Source organism: Bos taurus, chromosome 28 (genome assembly GCF_002263795.3).
Source record: "Bos taurus isolate L1 Dominette 01449 registration number 42190680 breed Hereford chromosome 28, ARS-UCD2.0, whole genome shotgun sequence".
Taxonomy (NCBI): domain Eukaryota; kingdom Metazoa; phylum Chordata; class Mammalia; order Artiodactyla; family Bovidae; genus Bos; species Bos taurus.
This window is the reverse complement of record NC_037355.1, coordinates 8431543-8447051: the sequence shown is the minus strand read 5'-3', so window position 1 is coordinate 8447051 and position 15509 is coordinate 8431543. Positions and strand designations below refer to the sequence as shown.

At 36.3% G+C, this 15509-nt stretch overlaps 1 protein-coding gene across 20 annotated transcripts in view; it reads left to right on the top strand.

The window, feature by feature from the left end:
* Positions 1-15509, top strand: part of LYST (lysosomal trafficking regulator) — a 176254-nt gene that overhangs the window by 107232 nt on the left and 53513 nt on the right. For all 20 annotated transcript variants that reach the window (XM_059882423.1, XM_059882412.1, XM_059882419.1 and 17 more), the window contains 8 exon segments: positions 2926-3117; positions 4787-4965; positions 7130-7336; positions 11575-11751; positions 12324-12400; positions 12546-12734; positions 14770-14915; positions 15002-15098. In XM_059882423.1, the coding sequence (XP_059738406.1) occupies positions 2926-3117; positions 4787-4965; positions 7130-7336; positions 11575-11751; positions 12324-12400; positions 12546-12734; positions 14770-14915; positions 15002-15098 (1264 nt within the window).

Here is a 15509-nt window from a genome sequence, read left to right as displayed (position 1 = left end):
CATCCTCTGTCGTCCCCTTCTCCTCCTGCCCTCAATCTTTCCCAGCATCAGGGTCTTTTCAAATGAGTCAGCTCTTCGCATCAGGTGGCCAAAGTATTGGAGTTTCAGCTTCAACATCAGTCCCTCCAGTAAACACCCAGGACTGATCTCCTTTAGGATGGACTGGATGGATCTCGTTGCAGTCCAAGGGACTCTCAAGAGTCTTCTCCAGCCCCACAGTTCAAAAGCATCAATTCTTTGATGCTCAGCTTTCTTTATAGTCCAACTCTCACATCCATACATGACCACTGGGAAAAACCATGGCCTTGACTAGATGGACCTTTGTTGGCAAAGTAATGTCTCTGCTTTTTAATGTGCTGTCTAGGTTGGTCATAACTTTCCTTCCAAGGAGCAAGCGTCTTTTAATTTCATGGCTGCATGATTGCATCCGCAGTGATTTTGGAGCCCCCAAAAATAAAGTCTGACACTGTTTCCACTGTTTCCCCATCTGTTTGCCATGAATTGATGGGACCAGATGGCATGATCTTAGTTTTCTGAATGTTGAGGTTTAAGCCAATTTTTTTACTCTCCTCTTTCATTTTCATCAAGAGGCTCTTTAGTTCTTCTTCACTTTCTGCCATAAGGGTGGTGTCATCTGCATATCTGAGGTTATTGATATTTCTCCCGGCAATCTTGATTCCAGCATGTGCTTCCTCCAGCCCAGCGTTTCTCATGATGTACTCTGCATAGAAGTTAAATAAGCAGGATGACAATATACAGCCTTGACATACTCCTTTTCCTATTTGGAACCAGTCTGTTGTTCCATGTCCAGTTCTAACTGTTGCTTCCTGACCTGTATAATGGTTTCTCAAGAAGCAGGTCAGGTGGTCTGGTATTCCTATCTCTTTCAGAATTTTCCACAGTTTATTGTGATCCACACAGTCAAAGGCTTTGGCATAGTCAATCAAGCAGAAATCGATGTTTTTCTGGAACTCTCTTGCTTTTTCGATGATCCAGCAGATGTTGGCAATTTGATCTCTGGTTCCTCTGCCTTTTCTAATATCAGCTTGAACATCTGGAAGGGCACAGTTCACATATTGCTGAAGCCTGGCTTGGAGAATTTTAAGCATTACTTTACTAGCATGTGAGATAAGTGCAATTGTGTAGTAGTTGAGCATTCTTTGGCATTACCTTTCTTAGGGACTGGAATGAAAACTGACCTTTTCTAGTCCTGTGGCCACTGGTGAGTTCTCCAAGTTTGCTGGCATATTGAGTGCAACAGTTTCACAGCATCATCTTTCAGGATTTGAAATAGCTCAACTGGAATTCCATCACCTCCACTAGCTTTGTTCATAGTGATGCTTCCTAAGGCCCACTTGACTTCACATTCCAGCCACATATATGAGGCTTATAGTATCCTAAAAATTTTTAACTTGATAAAAGACCTTGACAGTCATCCAGTCCAGCTTCCTTGTGTCACAGATCCACCACGGCCTAGAATTAGCCACTGCTGGATGGGGCCCCACACCCATCTTTTTGTGTCCTTTCACACCCACTCCTTCCAGGTCTGTGGTATCAGAGATTAGGATGACTTGCTTAAACTAAGAACGTAATCTGATAATATTATCCTTGAATATATCCCAGATATGAATTTTTCTTTGTATTTGCTCCATTTTTGTCTCAAAGGTGACTCTACACACCAAGCTGTATTAACTGATAAAAATACTGATTACCTAAAATACTGGACAATCTAAAATGCTATTAAAATGTTTCAGTATCTTGCAGGATGAGTCATTAAGTCCTATTGTAAGTAATGTTTATAGAGGCTATTTGTGGACTTTGATATATGCTTTCATAATTTAAAAAAAGGTTCAGTTCCAATGAAGGATTCCATTACTCCTCACCTACCAAGACGTCATTTTGGTTCCTATGGTCATCTTCCGATGCCCTTCTCCTTCAATCCAGTAAATCAAGACTCAGTTACCTCCTTTTCTCCTGGATCCACTCCCTGTGGGGTGCCTCTTGGAGCAGGTGCAGTAATGGTGCAGGAAGCCGCTCCTGCCTCTTCAGCCTGAGGAAACCTTTCTCAGGAAATGCTTTTCGTAGGATTGAATCACATGTGATGCATGTTTCAAATTATTTTAATAATAAATTACTGAAATTACACTCTCCTTTCTCAGTTCTTCACTGTATTTGACTGATTCCTACTATGTCACTATATACACATCTCAAAAATAATTTATAAAATTTAGCAATGTTGCTGCTGCTGCTGCTAAGTTACTTCAGTCGTGTCTGACTCTGTGCGACCCCATAAAGGGCAGCCCACCAGGCTCTGCCGTCCATGGGATTCTCCAGGCAAGAACACTGGAGTGGGTTGCCATTTCCTTCTCCAGTGCAAGAAAGTGAAAAGTGAAAGTGAAGTGGCTCAGTCATGTCCGACTCTTTGAGACCGCATGGACTGCAGCCTACCAGGCTCCTCCATCCATGGGATTTTCCAGGCAAGAGTACTGGAGTGGGGTGCCATTTCAGCAATGTTAATTACCCAAAAATAGTAATGTTCTTGCTAAAACATGATATGCTTTTTAAAAATCTATTGATTATTTTGGAATACAAAGAAGTGAAACAGTATTTGAAAATGTTTGAATATATACACCCTTCTAATTGAGTTTTTCAGAGGACTAAAATTTTTCCAAAGGATATCCATCCTACTAAGCTATGTCACAAGCTGTAGCATTGTTATTTAGGACTTTGAAATCAGAGGTACTGTTGCACTTCTTCAAAGAGGGAAAAACATCACTTTCTCTTAATCACTGTCTTTCCTTGTATAAATTACCTTTGAATTAAATAAAGTTCTTTTCATTGTCTGATAATCAAAAAGTTATAGCAGAAATGGTTTCTTTGATCCTTGTTAACTCCAGCACTTAATTTTAATTTATATACTTAAAGGTCCTCGAAAATTTCTCCTTGCTCAAACTGACTCTCTTCTGATGAAAATGCGTTCAGTAGCAAGTGATGAACTTCATGTGATGATGCAACGGAGAATGAGCCAAGAGAACCCTGTCCAGGCAACTGAAACAGAGCTTGCACAGAGGTTGCAGAGGCTCACCGTTTTTGCAGTTAACAGGATTGTTTATCAAGGTAGGACTAGAGAATAAATGTGTTCTTGCTCAGATATTGAAATGAGAATAAATTAAGAGAGGGGTTTCCCTGGTGGCTCAGACAGTAAAGAGAACTGGCTAACTTTCAGCTTTTTTAACAGCATTAAAAAATTTTTAGTATCCATACTAGTAAAATAATTTATTGGGACCCAGTATCCTTGAATAAAATTCTACTTTTTAATATGTTAAATGCTGGCCTATACTGACCATTGAAAGTTAAAATAGTATAGCACCTCCAATATATTTTTTAAACTTTCCTTTGAAACAGTCATAGATTCACACGCAATTGTTAGAAAATACTTCAGAGAGATCCTGTGTGCCCTTGACCCAGTTTCCCCCCATAGATCTCATAGAACTATAGTTCAGTATCATACCCAGATATTGACATCACGACACTCAAGAAAAAGAACACTTCCATCACTATAAGATCTATATGTTGCCTTTTAGAGCCACATCCACTTTTCTCCCACACCCGCCCCTTCCTTAATCACTGGCAACTATCAATCTGTTCTTCATTTCTGTATTTTCATCATTTGAAGAATGTTAAATAAATGGAATCATACAGCATATAACCATACAGTATGTGTAAGATTGACTTTTTTCACTCAGCGTAATTCTGTGGAGAGTCATCCTGGATGTTACATGTATCAATAATCTGTTCCCTTTTTGTTTTTGGTAAGTAATATTCCATAGCATGGATGTACAGTTTAATCATTTACCTGTTGAAAGACGATCTGGGTACTTTCCAGTTTGGGGCTATTACAAATCGAGCTAGCTGCTATAAACATGTATGTGAAAGTTTTTGTGTGAACTCAGGTCTTTGCTTTTCTGGGATGAATATCCAAGAGTGCAGTTTCTAGGTGGTATGATAGTTGTGTGTTTTGTTCTTGCTAAGGAACTGCCAGACTTTTCTAGAGTGGCAGTATAATTTTATATTCCTACCAGCAATGTATGAGTGATCCAGTTTTCTGCATGTCTTCACCAGCATTAGAAGTTTCACTGTTTTCAGTTTTAGCCATTCTGATATATAATGTTGGGCTATAACTTTGTGGTTTCAGGGTGCACTTCTACAGGAGCTAATGATTTAGATGTTTATGTATGAACGTTAATGCCTATAACAAACACTAAAAAAGCTATGCAAAGAAATATACTCAAAAACAATACAAATAAGCCAAAATCCTAAAAAATTTCAAGTGACACCCATTTTTTTTTAACTTTTCTAATTTATATTTGGGACAACCAGCCTCTAGAGTAAACTGTGAAATTGAACTGTTATCACATGCACAGCATTTAATGGGAGAGCATGTCCAGTTAAACAGGTCTGCACGTCTATCTAATGTAAATATCACATGGTCTTCAATTTGTACAAGAACCTTCATGACTTTAATAATTTTGTAGTTTAATTCATCTTCATTAGTAAAATAAAGCTTTAATTTAGGATTGCATGACTTGTATGCTTAAATTTCTGCATTGTTTTAGGTGAATTCACTTTCTTTAGTATATTGTATTTTTTACATCAAATGCAGCTATTACGTGTTTATATTGTGATAACTGAATTAGTAATTACATAGATTATTTTTGTCACTATCATTTGTAATGGCTCAGTATTAGTGATTTGACTAATTTTTTATTCTTCTTTTAATTCAAAGAATTTAATCCAGATATTATTGACATTTTGAGTACTCCAGAAAGTACAACTCAAAGCAGGACCTCAGCTTCCCAGACTGAAATTTCTGAAGAAAATATTCATCATGAACAGCCTTCTGTTTTCAATCCATTTCAGAAAGAAATGTTCATGTATCTGGTAGAAGGATTCAAAGTATCTAGTGTGAGTAAATTAGTTACATGGGAAATGTTCATTCACAAAGAAGGAGTAGAGGTTTTATGTGTCTGTATTCAGTTCAGTTCAGTTGCTCAGTCCTGTACAACTCTGCGACCCCATAGACTGCATCACGCCGGGCTTCCCTATCCATCACCAACTCCCGGAGCTTGCTCAGACTCATGTCCATTGAGTTGGTGATGCCATCCATCTCATCCTCTGTCATCCCTTTCTCTCTCAGGAGTAGAAGTTTCTGTATCTTTTCTGTATCAGAATAGGAATTTGATGATTACTATGAGAGCTTAAACTAATAACCTGTTTTTAAAGGACTTTATTTATAGCTGCTTACTCGAGAGTTATTATTATGGATAATTATGAAGTGCAGATGTTGGCTTAAACAGGTCTAATATCTTCAAAATTATGTAGAGAATACTGAGAAGCATCAGGCTCCATTTATCGTCAACTCACTTAGGTTTTTGTGGGTCATATATATAGTTGAACATAGGGAAAAAATTGGTCAGTACACTCATTCTAGCAGAACTCATAAATCATGATTCTGCCAGTATAACTAGATTTTCTTGTCTGCAGGTTCCACTTAGAACTGAGTCATTCACAAAGAGCCCTTAGGACTAGGAGTAACTGGAGAGCCATTTCCAAAACTCAAAATAAACTCTAAAATGTACTAATTCCAATTTTTAAACCAGATAAAGGATATTTGATCAGGATTAGGTTAACCCTTGTGGGACCACCTTCGAAAGCACAGCTTATTTGGTTATTTGTTAAGGGATATTGATGGTCAATTTATATACAATTCTTAATTTGTGACAGTTTTACTCAATATTTTAGTCTTCCCTGGTGTCTCAGTGGTAAAGAATTTGCTTTCCAGTACAGGAGGCGAGGGTTCGATCCCTGGGTCACGAAGATTCTTTGGAGAAGAAAATGGCAACCCACTCTAATATTCTTGCCTGGAAAATCCCATGGACAGAGAAACCTGATGGGCTACAGTCTATATATGCATGCTAAGTTGCTTCAGTTATGTCTGACTCTGCAATCTTATGGACTGTAGCTCACGAGGCTTCTCTGTCCATGGGATTCTCCAGGCAGGACTACTGGAATGGGTTTCCATGCCCTTCTCCAAGGGATTTTGCCAAGTCAGGGATCAAACCTGGGTCCCTTACATCTCCTGCATTGGCAGGCAGGTTCTTTACCACTAGCGCCACCTGGTCCATGGGGTCGTAAAAGAGTCGAACACAACTTAGCAACTAAACAACAACAGCAATATTCAATATTTTAGTACTAATTCAAGCCTCTATTACGAATGCTTCTCTTTTATATTGTAAAATCCAGGTAGGCTTATTTACTGTTGTTCTTTGATGGTTCTTTTTTTTCTTTTTTTGCCATTTAAAATTTCCAAACCCTGGGTAGTTTTTTTTAAGTGTCTTAGGACTTTAGCTTCTTTATCTCTCCCTTTTTAAATTGTGGTAAAATAAGACTTCCCTGGTGGCTCAGACAGTAAGCGTCTGCCTACAATGAGAGAGACCCGGTTTGATCCCTGGATTGGAAAGAGCCTCTGGAGAAGGAAATGACAACCCACTCCACTACTCTTGCCTGGAAAATCCCATGGACGGAGGAGCATGGTAGGCTCCTACAGTCCATGGGGTCACAAAGAATTGGACACGACCAAGCAACATCACTCACTCACCATACATAACATAAATTTTGCTATTTTCACAATTTTTAAATGTACAAATCAGTGATATTAAGTCCATTCACATTGTTGCGCAACCATTACCACTGTCCATCCCTAGGGATTTTTCCTTTATCAGAAACTGAAACTCTGTGTTCATTAAACAGTAACTCCGCATTAACCTCTCCCCCCATCCCTGTTAACCACTGTTCTGATAGTATATATCGCACTTATTCACCCATTCATCCATCAGTGGGTATTTGCCTTGTTCCTGCCTTTGGGCTATTTTGAACGGTGCCACTATAAACACTTATGCACATCCGTCTCTTTTAAAACCCTGTTTGTGTGGATGTGTATATCTTCCTAATTTCAACTGTTTGAAAATTCTAGAATAAAACATGTTCCATGATTTTTTAGGGCTGTGTTGGGGTTATTACATTATTGTTTAAGAAATTTGATCCTAATTCATTCCTGTTTTGATTTAAGGCTTCAGGTAAAACCAGTAGTTCCAAACAGCAGTGGGCTAAAATCTTATGGTCTTGTAAGGAAACCTTCCGAATGCAGCTTGGGAGACTGCTCGTGCATATGTTGTCTCCAGCCCACCCTTCACAAGAGAGAAAGCAAATTTTTGAAATAGTTCGTGAACCAAATCATCAGGAAATACTGCGAGAATGTCTTAGCCCATCCCTGCAAGTAAGTACCCCAATACTTCATAAGTAATAACTATTATAAAACTGTACAAATCAAGAGCTGAATTTAAACTGTATTTTCATGCCAAATACCATGAATATAGTTTTCTAACCAAACAAATATTTTCTGAGATCTTTCTTCAGATGCCATTTACCAGAGTCAATTTGTTTAATCTGTTTAATCCCCCTTCCTTTTTCCAGTGTTTAAGAAGTTCTATACCTGAGTTCTTATAAGATCCTTCATAGTTAGTTACTAAATCTTGAAGTGTTTTCTTTAAGAACTGTTTGAAGACTTTTTAAAGCATTATATTATCCATGAAACATCTATACTGAATGGCTCAAATAGCAGTACATATAACATATTTCAAAAATGTTTACAGTAAGTTAAAATACTTGTTGATCATCTGGAATGGTAAAATCAAAATACTCAAGCTGTTTTGGAATCTATAAATTCTATCACTTAGCAAGCAGTAGATGGAGAATTTAAGTGGTGTAACTGTTCTGTTTAGCGGTTTCTTATGAAATTAAATATACTCTTAGCCTGTGATGCTAAAATTCCATTTTTAGATATTTACCTAAGAGAAATTAAAGCATATGTCCATAAGAAGACTAGTAGGAGAATATCCGTGACAGCCTTTTTTCTAATAGCCAAAAACTGGAAATAATCCAAGTATCTGTCAGTGGGAGAATGTATAACTAAACTGTGGTATATTTATACAATAGACTGTTACATAGCAATAAAAATGAACTGACTACTGATGCACCCATTAATATGGATGAAGCTCAGAATTGTGGTGTCATTGAAAGGGACAGCCAAACACCAAAGAGTAGGCATTTTATGATTCCATTCATATGAAGCCCAAGAACAGGCAAAATTAAGATATAGTCATGGAATTTAGGACAGTAATTGTCTCTGTGAGGAAGGGGACAGTGAGAAGGGGAACTGAATGGAAAAGGGCATAGGGAAATTTCTTGGACATGCTCAGTCATGTCCAACTCATTGCAACCCCATGGACCGTAGCCTGCCAGGCTCTTCTGTCCATGGGGTTTTCCAGGCAAGAATACTAGAGTAGGTTGCCGTTCCCTTCTCCAGGGCATCATCCCAACCCGGGGATCAAACCCATATCTCTCACATTGCAGGCAGATTCTTTACCATCTGAGCCATCTGTAAAATGTCAGCCTGGTTTCAAAATCAAAATTGTGAAATACAGCACAGTTGAAGAGTTTCTAGTTTTTATCTCTATAGCCTTCCCTCATTCTTTCCCTTTCCCTGTAGCTTACCATCCTTATTTGGTTTTTATTTGTATTGGGGGTATAAGCAAATTTGTGACACACACACACACACACGTGGGTGTGTGTATGTATTCTCTCTCTCACTTCTTTATATGAAAAAAGGTAATGAACCATACAGATCCTTCTCACTCTACTTTCTTCAGCTAACAATATATCCTGCAATGGTTCCACAGCAGTATAGAGAGCTCTTCTTGTGCCTTTTTTATAACTGCCTACAAGCTCGATTCCATCTGTAGTCTGCCTGATTTTTAAAGCTCCAAGCTTCTCTTCTATTGAATCTGGTTAATTCTCCAGCCAGTCTGTGGCTCCTCATCTATTCTCTCATAACATCTTCACATCCCTTGTGGTTCTTCTGATAAGCTGCTTTTTTCATGTTGTCCCCACAGCATGCAGCGCTCTCTTTCCTCCACTTTGTCTGTCTATATGCCTGTGTGTCCATTTAGCCATGCACCCACATCATATGGTACCACCTTCAAAACCTTCCTTCCTTCTTTTAGTAGGAACTCAGAACTCTTTCTTCTTGAAACTTCATTGAAAATTTTATTTTTACACATTTTGTTATTTTCTAAGAATTTGTGTTTAAATTCAATTCCTTAAATCAGTTTCCTGAGAGCAGGAAATAAGATTTCTATGTGTGCATGTCTCCAAAAACAACTTTTCTAGTCCCAGAAACTACAGTCAATAAATGATTGATCAGAAGATGTTAAAATGAGCTATTAGAAACAGCTTCAGTGTCTAGGAAAATCATGTTTCTTTGGACATTCAGAATGAAAAAATAAAACATTTCTGATAGTTTTTCAAGATGATTTTAAAATATCACCGAATACTAAACTGAAATATTTTTAGAGTTCTATCAAGATTATTACCTTTAAGATGCACATATGAAAATATTCTAGTCGTTTACCATTCCTCTTTATTTGCCAACTCTTCAGGCCTTTTACTTGCAGAGCATCTGTTCATTTTTCTCTTTTGGTCAGGTAACAGCTGTCTCCTGACTAATTTAAAATGTTACATTAAAATGTGCTTTGCTATTTTCATCATTGCATATGTTCATCTTATGCTTTTGGGAAACGACATGATGTGATTCAGCATGTGAATTTAAATATCACCTAAAATGTAATAGTTTCCAAATCCATTTGTTGACTATTCACAGTTTAAAATATCATAAAGCCAAATACAGTGATATTTGTATGAGTGCAAATTGTTAAAAAATAAAATTACGCATGTTTAACTTGTTGGCAAAGTTAATGTCTAAATAATATATAGTGTACACTTAACAATCAAGTGTAATATCTCTGGCATGAAAGAGCCACTTAACGGAAGAAAGCTTTGATCTGCACAATAAATAAAAAGCACTAAAACTGGCATGTGTGTGCATATCAGTCACTCAGTCATGTCCAAATCTTTGTGACCCCATGGACTGTAGATCGCCAGGCTGCTCTGTCCATTGAATTCCCCGGCCAAGAATACTAGAGTGGGTTGCCATTCTGTTCTCCAGGGGATCTTCCCAACCCAGGGATTGAACCCCAGTCTCCCACACTGCAGGCAGATCTTTACCGTCTGAGCTGCCAGGGAGGCCCATAAAAGTGGTATAAACAAAGCTTATCTAAAAATGAAATTTCACGTTTCCAAAGTCAAATGATTGTCTAAAGCAAAAATGGTAGCCATGTCTTTTGGAATCCCAGCATAGATAATAAAAGTATGTATGTGTGCTCAAAAAAAAAGAAAAAAGAGCCACTTAAGAAATCGTGAATCAAAGTTTGGTTTAGTTTTACACTAGGAAGGACCGTTTTCATTTCTTAAGTAACATTTTCATTTTGTCTATAGGGCCTGTTCATAAAAGACTAACCTAAACCAAACCCTTCTCCCAAATATTCACATACTGAATACTGACATCCTAACTGGTTTTAGAGTTTTTCACCTTTTGTTCTCCCCAGGGAATAGTGAATGCTTAACAATGGATCCAAAGATACTTTTTTGTTCTGGTATTTTCTCCAGTGTTTATTCTCCTAAGCAGAAATTAAAGAGACTCTTACCTTAAAGTTTAAAGGAAAGTTTCCCTTCCAGTTCAGCAATGGCACCCCACTCCAGTGCTCTTGCCTGGAAAATCCCATGGACGGAGGAGCCTGGTAGGCTGCAGTCCATGGGGTCACTGAGGGTTGGACACAACTGAGCGACTTCACTTTCACTTTTCACTTTCATGCATTGGAGAAGGAAATGGCAACCCACTCCAGTGTTCTTGCCTGGAGAATCCCAGGGACGGGGGAGCCTGGTGGGCTGCCGTCTATGGGGTCGCACAGAGTTGGACATGACTGAAGTGACTTAGCATATGAGAAGGACTAAGAATTATTTTCCTTCATCCCAAGCTTATTTTCTGTATTCCTTTAGCAAACCCTCTCTAAAATTCTTTCCCCAAAAGCTTGTGTGCTTGCTTTTTTCCTTCTTTCCTTTATTACTTCTATTCCTTTCTTCTTTTTTTTCCTCTTTTTTCCATTTTTTTACCTTTAACAATAAAAATGTTCAAACATACTAAGAAAAATAGAGACTAGTGAATACTTAATGAATACCATATGACCATCTCATAGGTCTAACTATTGTTAGTATTTTTATCATATTTATCATAATTTTTTTCCTGAGGTATTTTAAAGTAAATTATATAAATCATGACATTTTTTCAAAAGACTTTTTTATGTCACCATAACAACATTATTATACCTAACAAAATTAGCATATACTCTAATGTCATCATATACTCGGTGCATAATCATGTGAGAATTTCTTCAGTTGTCCCCAAAATGTCTTTTTAGCTGATTTATTTAAACCAGATTCAGCCAAATAAATGCAGCAATAAAATTTAATTTACTGTTAAAGAATTTAAATGTAAGAAATAAACATTCTTTATGACTTAAAAATTTTTTAATTAAAAAAATTGTTACTTTTTTTTTAAAGCATGGAGCCAAATTAGTTTTGTATTTGTCAGAGTTGATACATAATCACAAAGATGAATTGACTGAAGAAGAACTAGACACAGCAGAACTGCTTATGAATGCTTTAAAATTATGTGGTCATAAGTGCATCCCTCCCAGTGCATCAACAAAATCAGACCTTATTAGAGTGATCAAAGAGGTGAGTCAGTGAAACCATAAGAAACAGTTTTCTTAGGAGATCCCATTGACTGTAACTAAAGAATGATTGAGAGATTTTTTTATTATAGAGTACCACTGATGGTGAATTTCAAATGATAATTTTCTTATACTTTATATTGCTTTTTTAATATGAGAAAACAAATAATCTTATTTTAAGGAGCATTTTATTCTCTTTGGTCATCCATATTCATTACCACTAGCTTTCAGGGAAGAAAAAGGTTTTAATAATGACAAGCAAGTTGAATCATCAGCCTCAAGTTCTCAGTTCTTTAGTGAAAAAGCAAACTAAGGAAGCAAGCAGCTATGCAAACCCATTGGGTTTGGCAGCCCTAGTTAACTATTCCACCCTGATTTCCGTGACCCAAAGTGTGTGGAACCAAAGGGGAATTAGAACATTATTTAAGTAGGTGATTATTTTAATATTCTGGTCTCCAGGAGACAATTTTTTTTCCTTTGTTAACTTGGTTTTAAATTTAGTTTGCTGGGTTCTGTGCCAGTGTTAAATGATAAATAATAAGTTTTATATAGTATATTATTATCTAAATCTTTTAGGAACAAAGGAAATATGAAACTGAAGAAGGTGTGAATAAAGCCAACTGGCAGAAAACAGTTAATAATAATCAGCAAAGGTAGGATTTCACGTGTGCTAAAAGTTATGTCTTTTAGGAGCCCCATTATATTTTGCATATGCTTTTAGCTTTAATGTACCATGTTTTGATATACATTTAATGTTCCTATACATACGCTTAACTTACAGGCTTCTTGTCTGTTTAGTCTCTTTCAGCGTTTGGATTCAAAATCAAAGGATATATCTAAAATAGCTGCAGATATCACCCAGGCAGTGTCTCTTTCCCAAGGGATTGAGAGAAAAAAGGTGATCCAGCATATCAGAGGAATGTACAAAGTGGATCTGAGTGCCAGCAGACACTGGCAGGAGCTTATTCAACAACTGACGCATGACAGGTGGGCAATGTGGGAGGGCTTTCAGTGGTCTTGCACGAATGTTTTATATTGATGTTATTTTCACTCTAGAATAAAATTCATAATACTATCTCATTAGCTTAAATATTTCTGTTTAATAATTTGTAATTTATTTCCTCTTAAAGAATATACCCAAGAGAATTTTTTAATTCTTAGGAGGGAGAAAAAAATAATGAGAGAGACATTAGCTCTTCCAGAGAGTAATATGTTTACTGGCTTTCTTTTTAAAATATCTTTGCAAAAGAATAGGGAAATCACTGAAACAAGACAGTTGGGAAATACATCTTTTTCTAGTTAAGACTTCAGTAACACAGTTAAAAAGATGCATCACAAATAGTGAAAAGAGGGAAATTAAAATAGTATTCTCTGAATTTGGTTAACATAACTGATTAGTATTATGACTTTGAGGAGCTATATACTAAAGCAAATTCCAGGTGAATGAATGAATTAAACTTAAAAAGTTTACAAAGCAGGAGAAAATAGAGTATTTGTCAACTCTGATAGATAACTTCCTAAAATCAAACACAATTGAAGAAACTATAAAGAAGAAATTAATGGCTTTGAACTTTCATTTTTTTCCAGTGTATTTAACAAGCATAGCCACAACAAAACATCAAAATTTATTTTCAGCATGTATTTCAAAGTTAGTATTTTTATTATTTTAAAATCATAGAAGTTTGAAAATAAAAATTTAAATCCCAAAAGTTTGAGCAAAAGACATGAATATATTCTTCACATAAGACAAATAGAATTAATAAGCAGATGGGAAAAATTGAATATTGCTAGAGGCTAATTTAGTTTTTAAAAATTTTTAGATACTATATTTTACCTTTTATGTTAAAATAAAAAGTTTTTTTAGGAACTCATCTCCACAGTAGGAAGAATGTATCTTAGCTCTTGATCAGAGGTTTGGTGGCATTGTATACTTTGACATAATATATCAGGAACCCTATAAACAATTTATTCCTAGTTCCAGTTATTCTATTTTAGTGATTCTATCCTAAGGAAAATATTCAAAATATGCAAAATCAATAAAAACAAAGATTTTCATCTCTGCATTTTTTATGTTAGTGAATGAATTAGAAACAACTAAGTATATAACAGTAGTAATAAATACAGTATGATCTTTTCACTCAATATAATATTAGCCATTTAAAATAATAATAAAGAAGGCAGGATATAGGAATGTGTATATAAGAAAATATGTGTGTATATGAGTTATAACTGTAATTTTAAAAAATGAAAATCACTAACAGTATTTTGGTATGTTTGGGGTAGTAGAATTAAGGGTAATTTACTTCTTTTATCTATTTCTAAAAACTATTTCCTTTCATTTCAAATGTTAATTATTTTAAAACATTTTTAGAAATGTAATTGCTACAAAAATGAATAATTTTGTTTGTTACATTAGATAATAGACAAAATGGGAAATGAAAAAAATTTATTTGGAAATTGATTTTTTTTCTTTAGTTGACCATACTAAGTCTAATATATCACAAAGCATATATAGTAGTCATGCTGTATCTTTTTAAAAATGTAATAGGTATAAGAAGCTAGTAGCAGAGCTTGCCTTGAGGCAAGGAGACTGGACTCCAGAGCAGAGGGATACTTTTTTTTTTGTTATTCTTCTGTACTGTGTGTATGCAGTGTGTTTGTGCTCGGTTGCTCAGTTGTGTCCAACTCTTTGCAACCCCATGGACTGCAGCCTTCCAGGCTCCTCTGTCCATGGGATTCTCCAGGCAAGAATACTGGAGTGGGTTGCCATTTCCTCCTCCAGGGGATCTTCCTGACCCAGGGATCGAACTTGCGTTGTCTGAGTCTCCTGCATTGGCAGGCAGATTCTTTACCACTGAGCCACCTGGAAAGCCATGTGTATGCATATCCCTGTCTAGTTATATAAATAGTTGGATTTTTCAATTGAGTGGATCAGTTTTGACTTATGTATTAAATATTTACATAGTTTTTTTAAGTTATAAGTACTTCAAATTGCCACTTGAACCTTTCTTTCTACTTGTAGAGCAGTCTGGTATGACCCCATCTACTATCCAACTTCATGGCAGTTGGATCCAACAGAAGGGCCAAATCGAGAGAGGAGACGTTTACAGAGATGTTACTTAACTATTCCAAATAAGTATCTGCTTAGGGATCGACAGAAATCAGAAGGTAATAGTGCCTTCTTGACTCAACATATAAATAGCAGATAACTGTGGTCATTACACAAAGATGATGTAATCTCTTTTCCTCAACAGATGTGGTCAAGCCACCACTCTCTTACCTATTTGAAGACAAAACTCATTCTTCTTTCTCTTCTACTGTAAAAGACAAAGCTGCAAGTGAGTCTATAAGGTAAATTTGAATCCATAAGACATCTTCTCTTGTTGAATGTGTTAAATACTTTAATAGTCTATTGCAGTGCTTATATGATGCTTATTTTAGATAATGCAATGGTTTAAGAAAAGACCTGAACATGGCTCAAGAGAGGACAAAGTTGAATGCCCGAAATCCAAAGAGAACAGAGTTTTGATAGGGAGTTTTCATTGGACTTCAGTCTTAGTCTGTTATGTGAGGAAGATAAGTCACACCTAACATGTCATAGCATTGTTGAGGATTGTGGGTCAGTATGGTAACTATTGATAGGACTGTCACTGTGGTTGTAGTGGAGGTTGTTATCAGGCCCATTTTATAGATAAAAAACTTGAGAGTCAAGATTAAGTGACTGGACTAAAGAATAGAAGAACTTTTCTGACTCTGAATCCC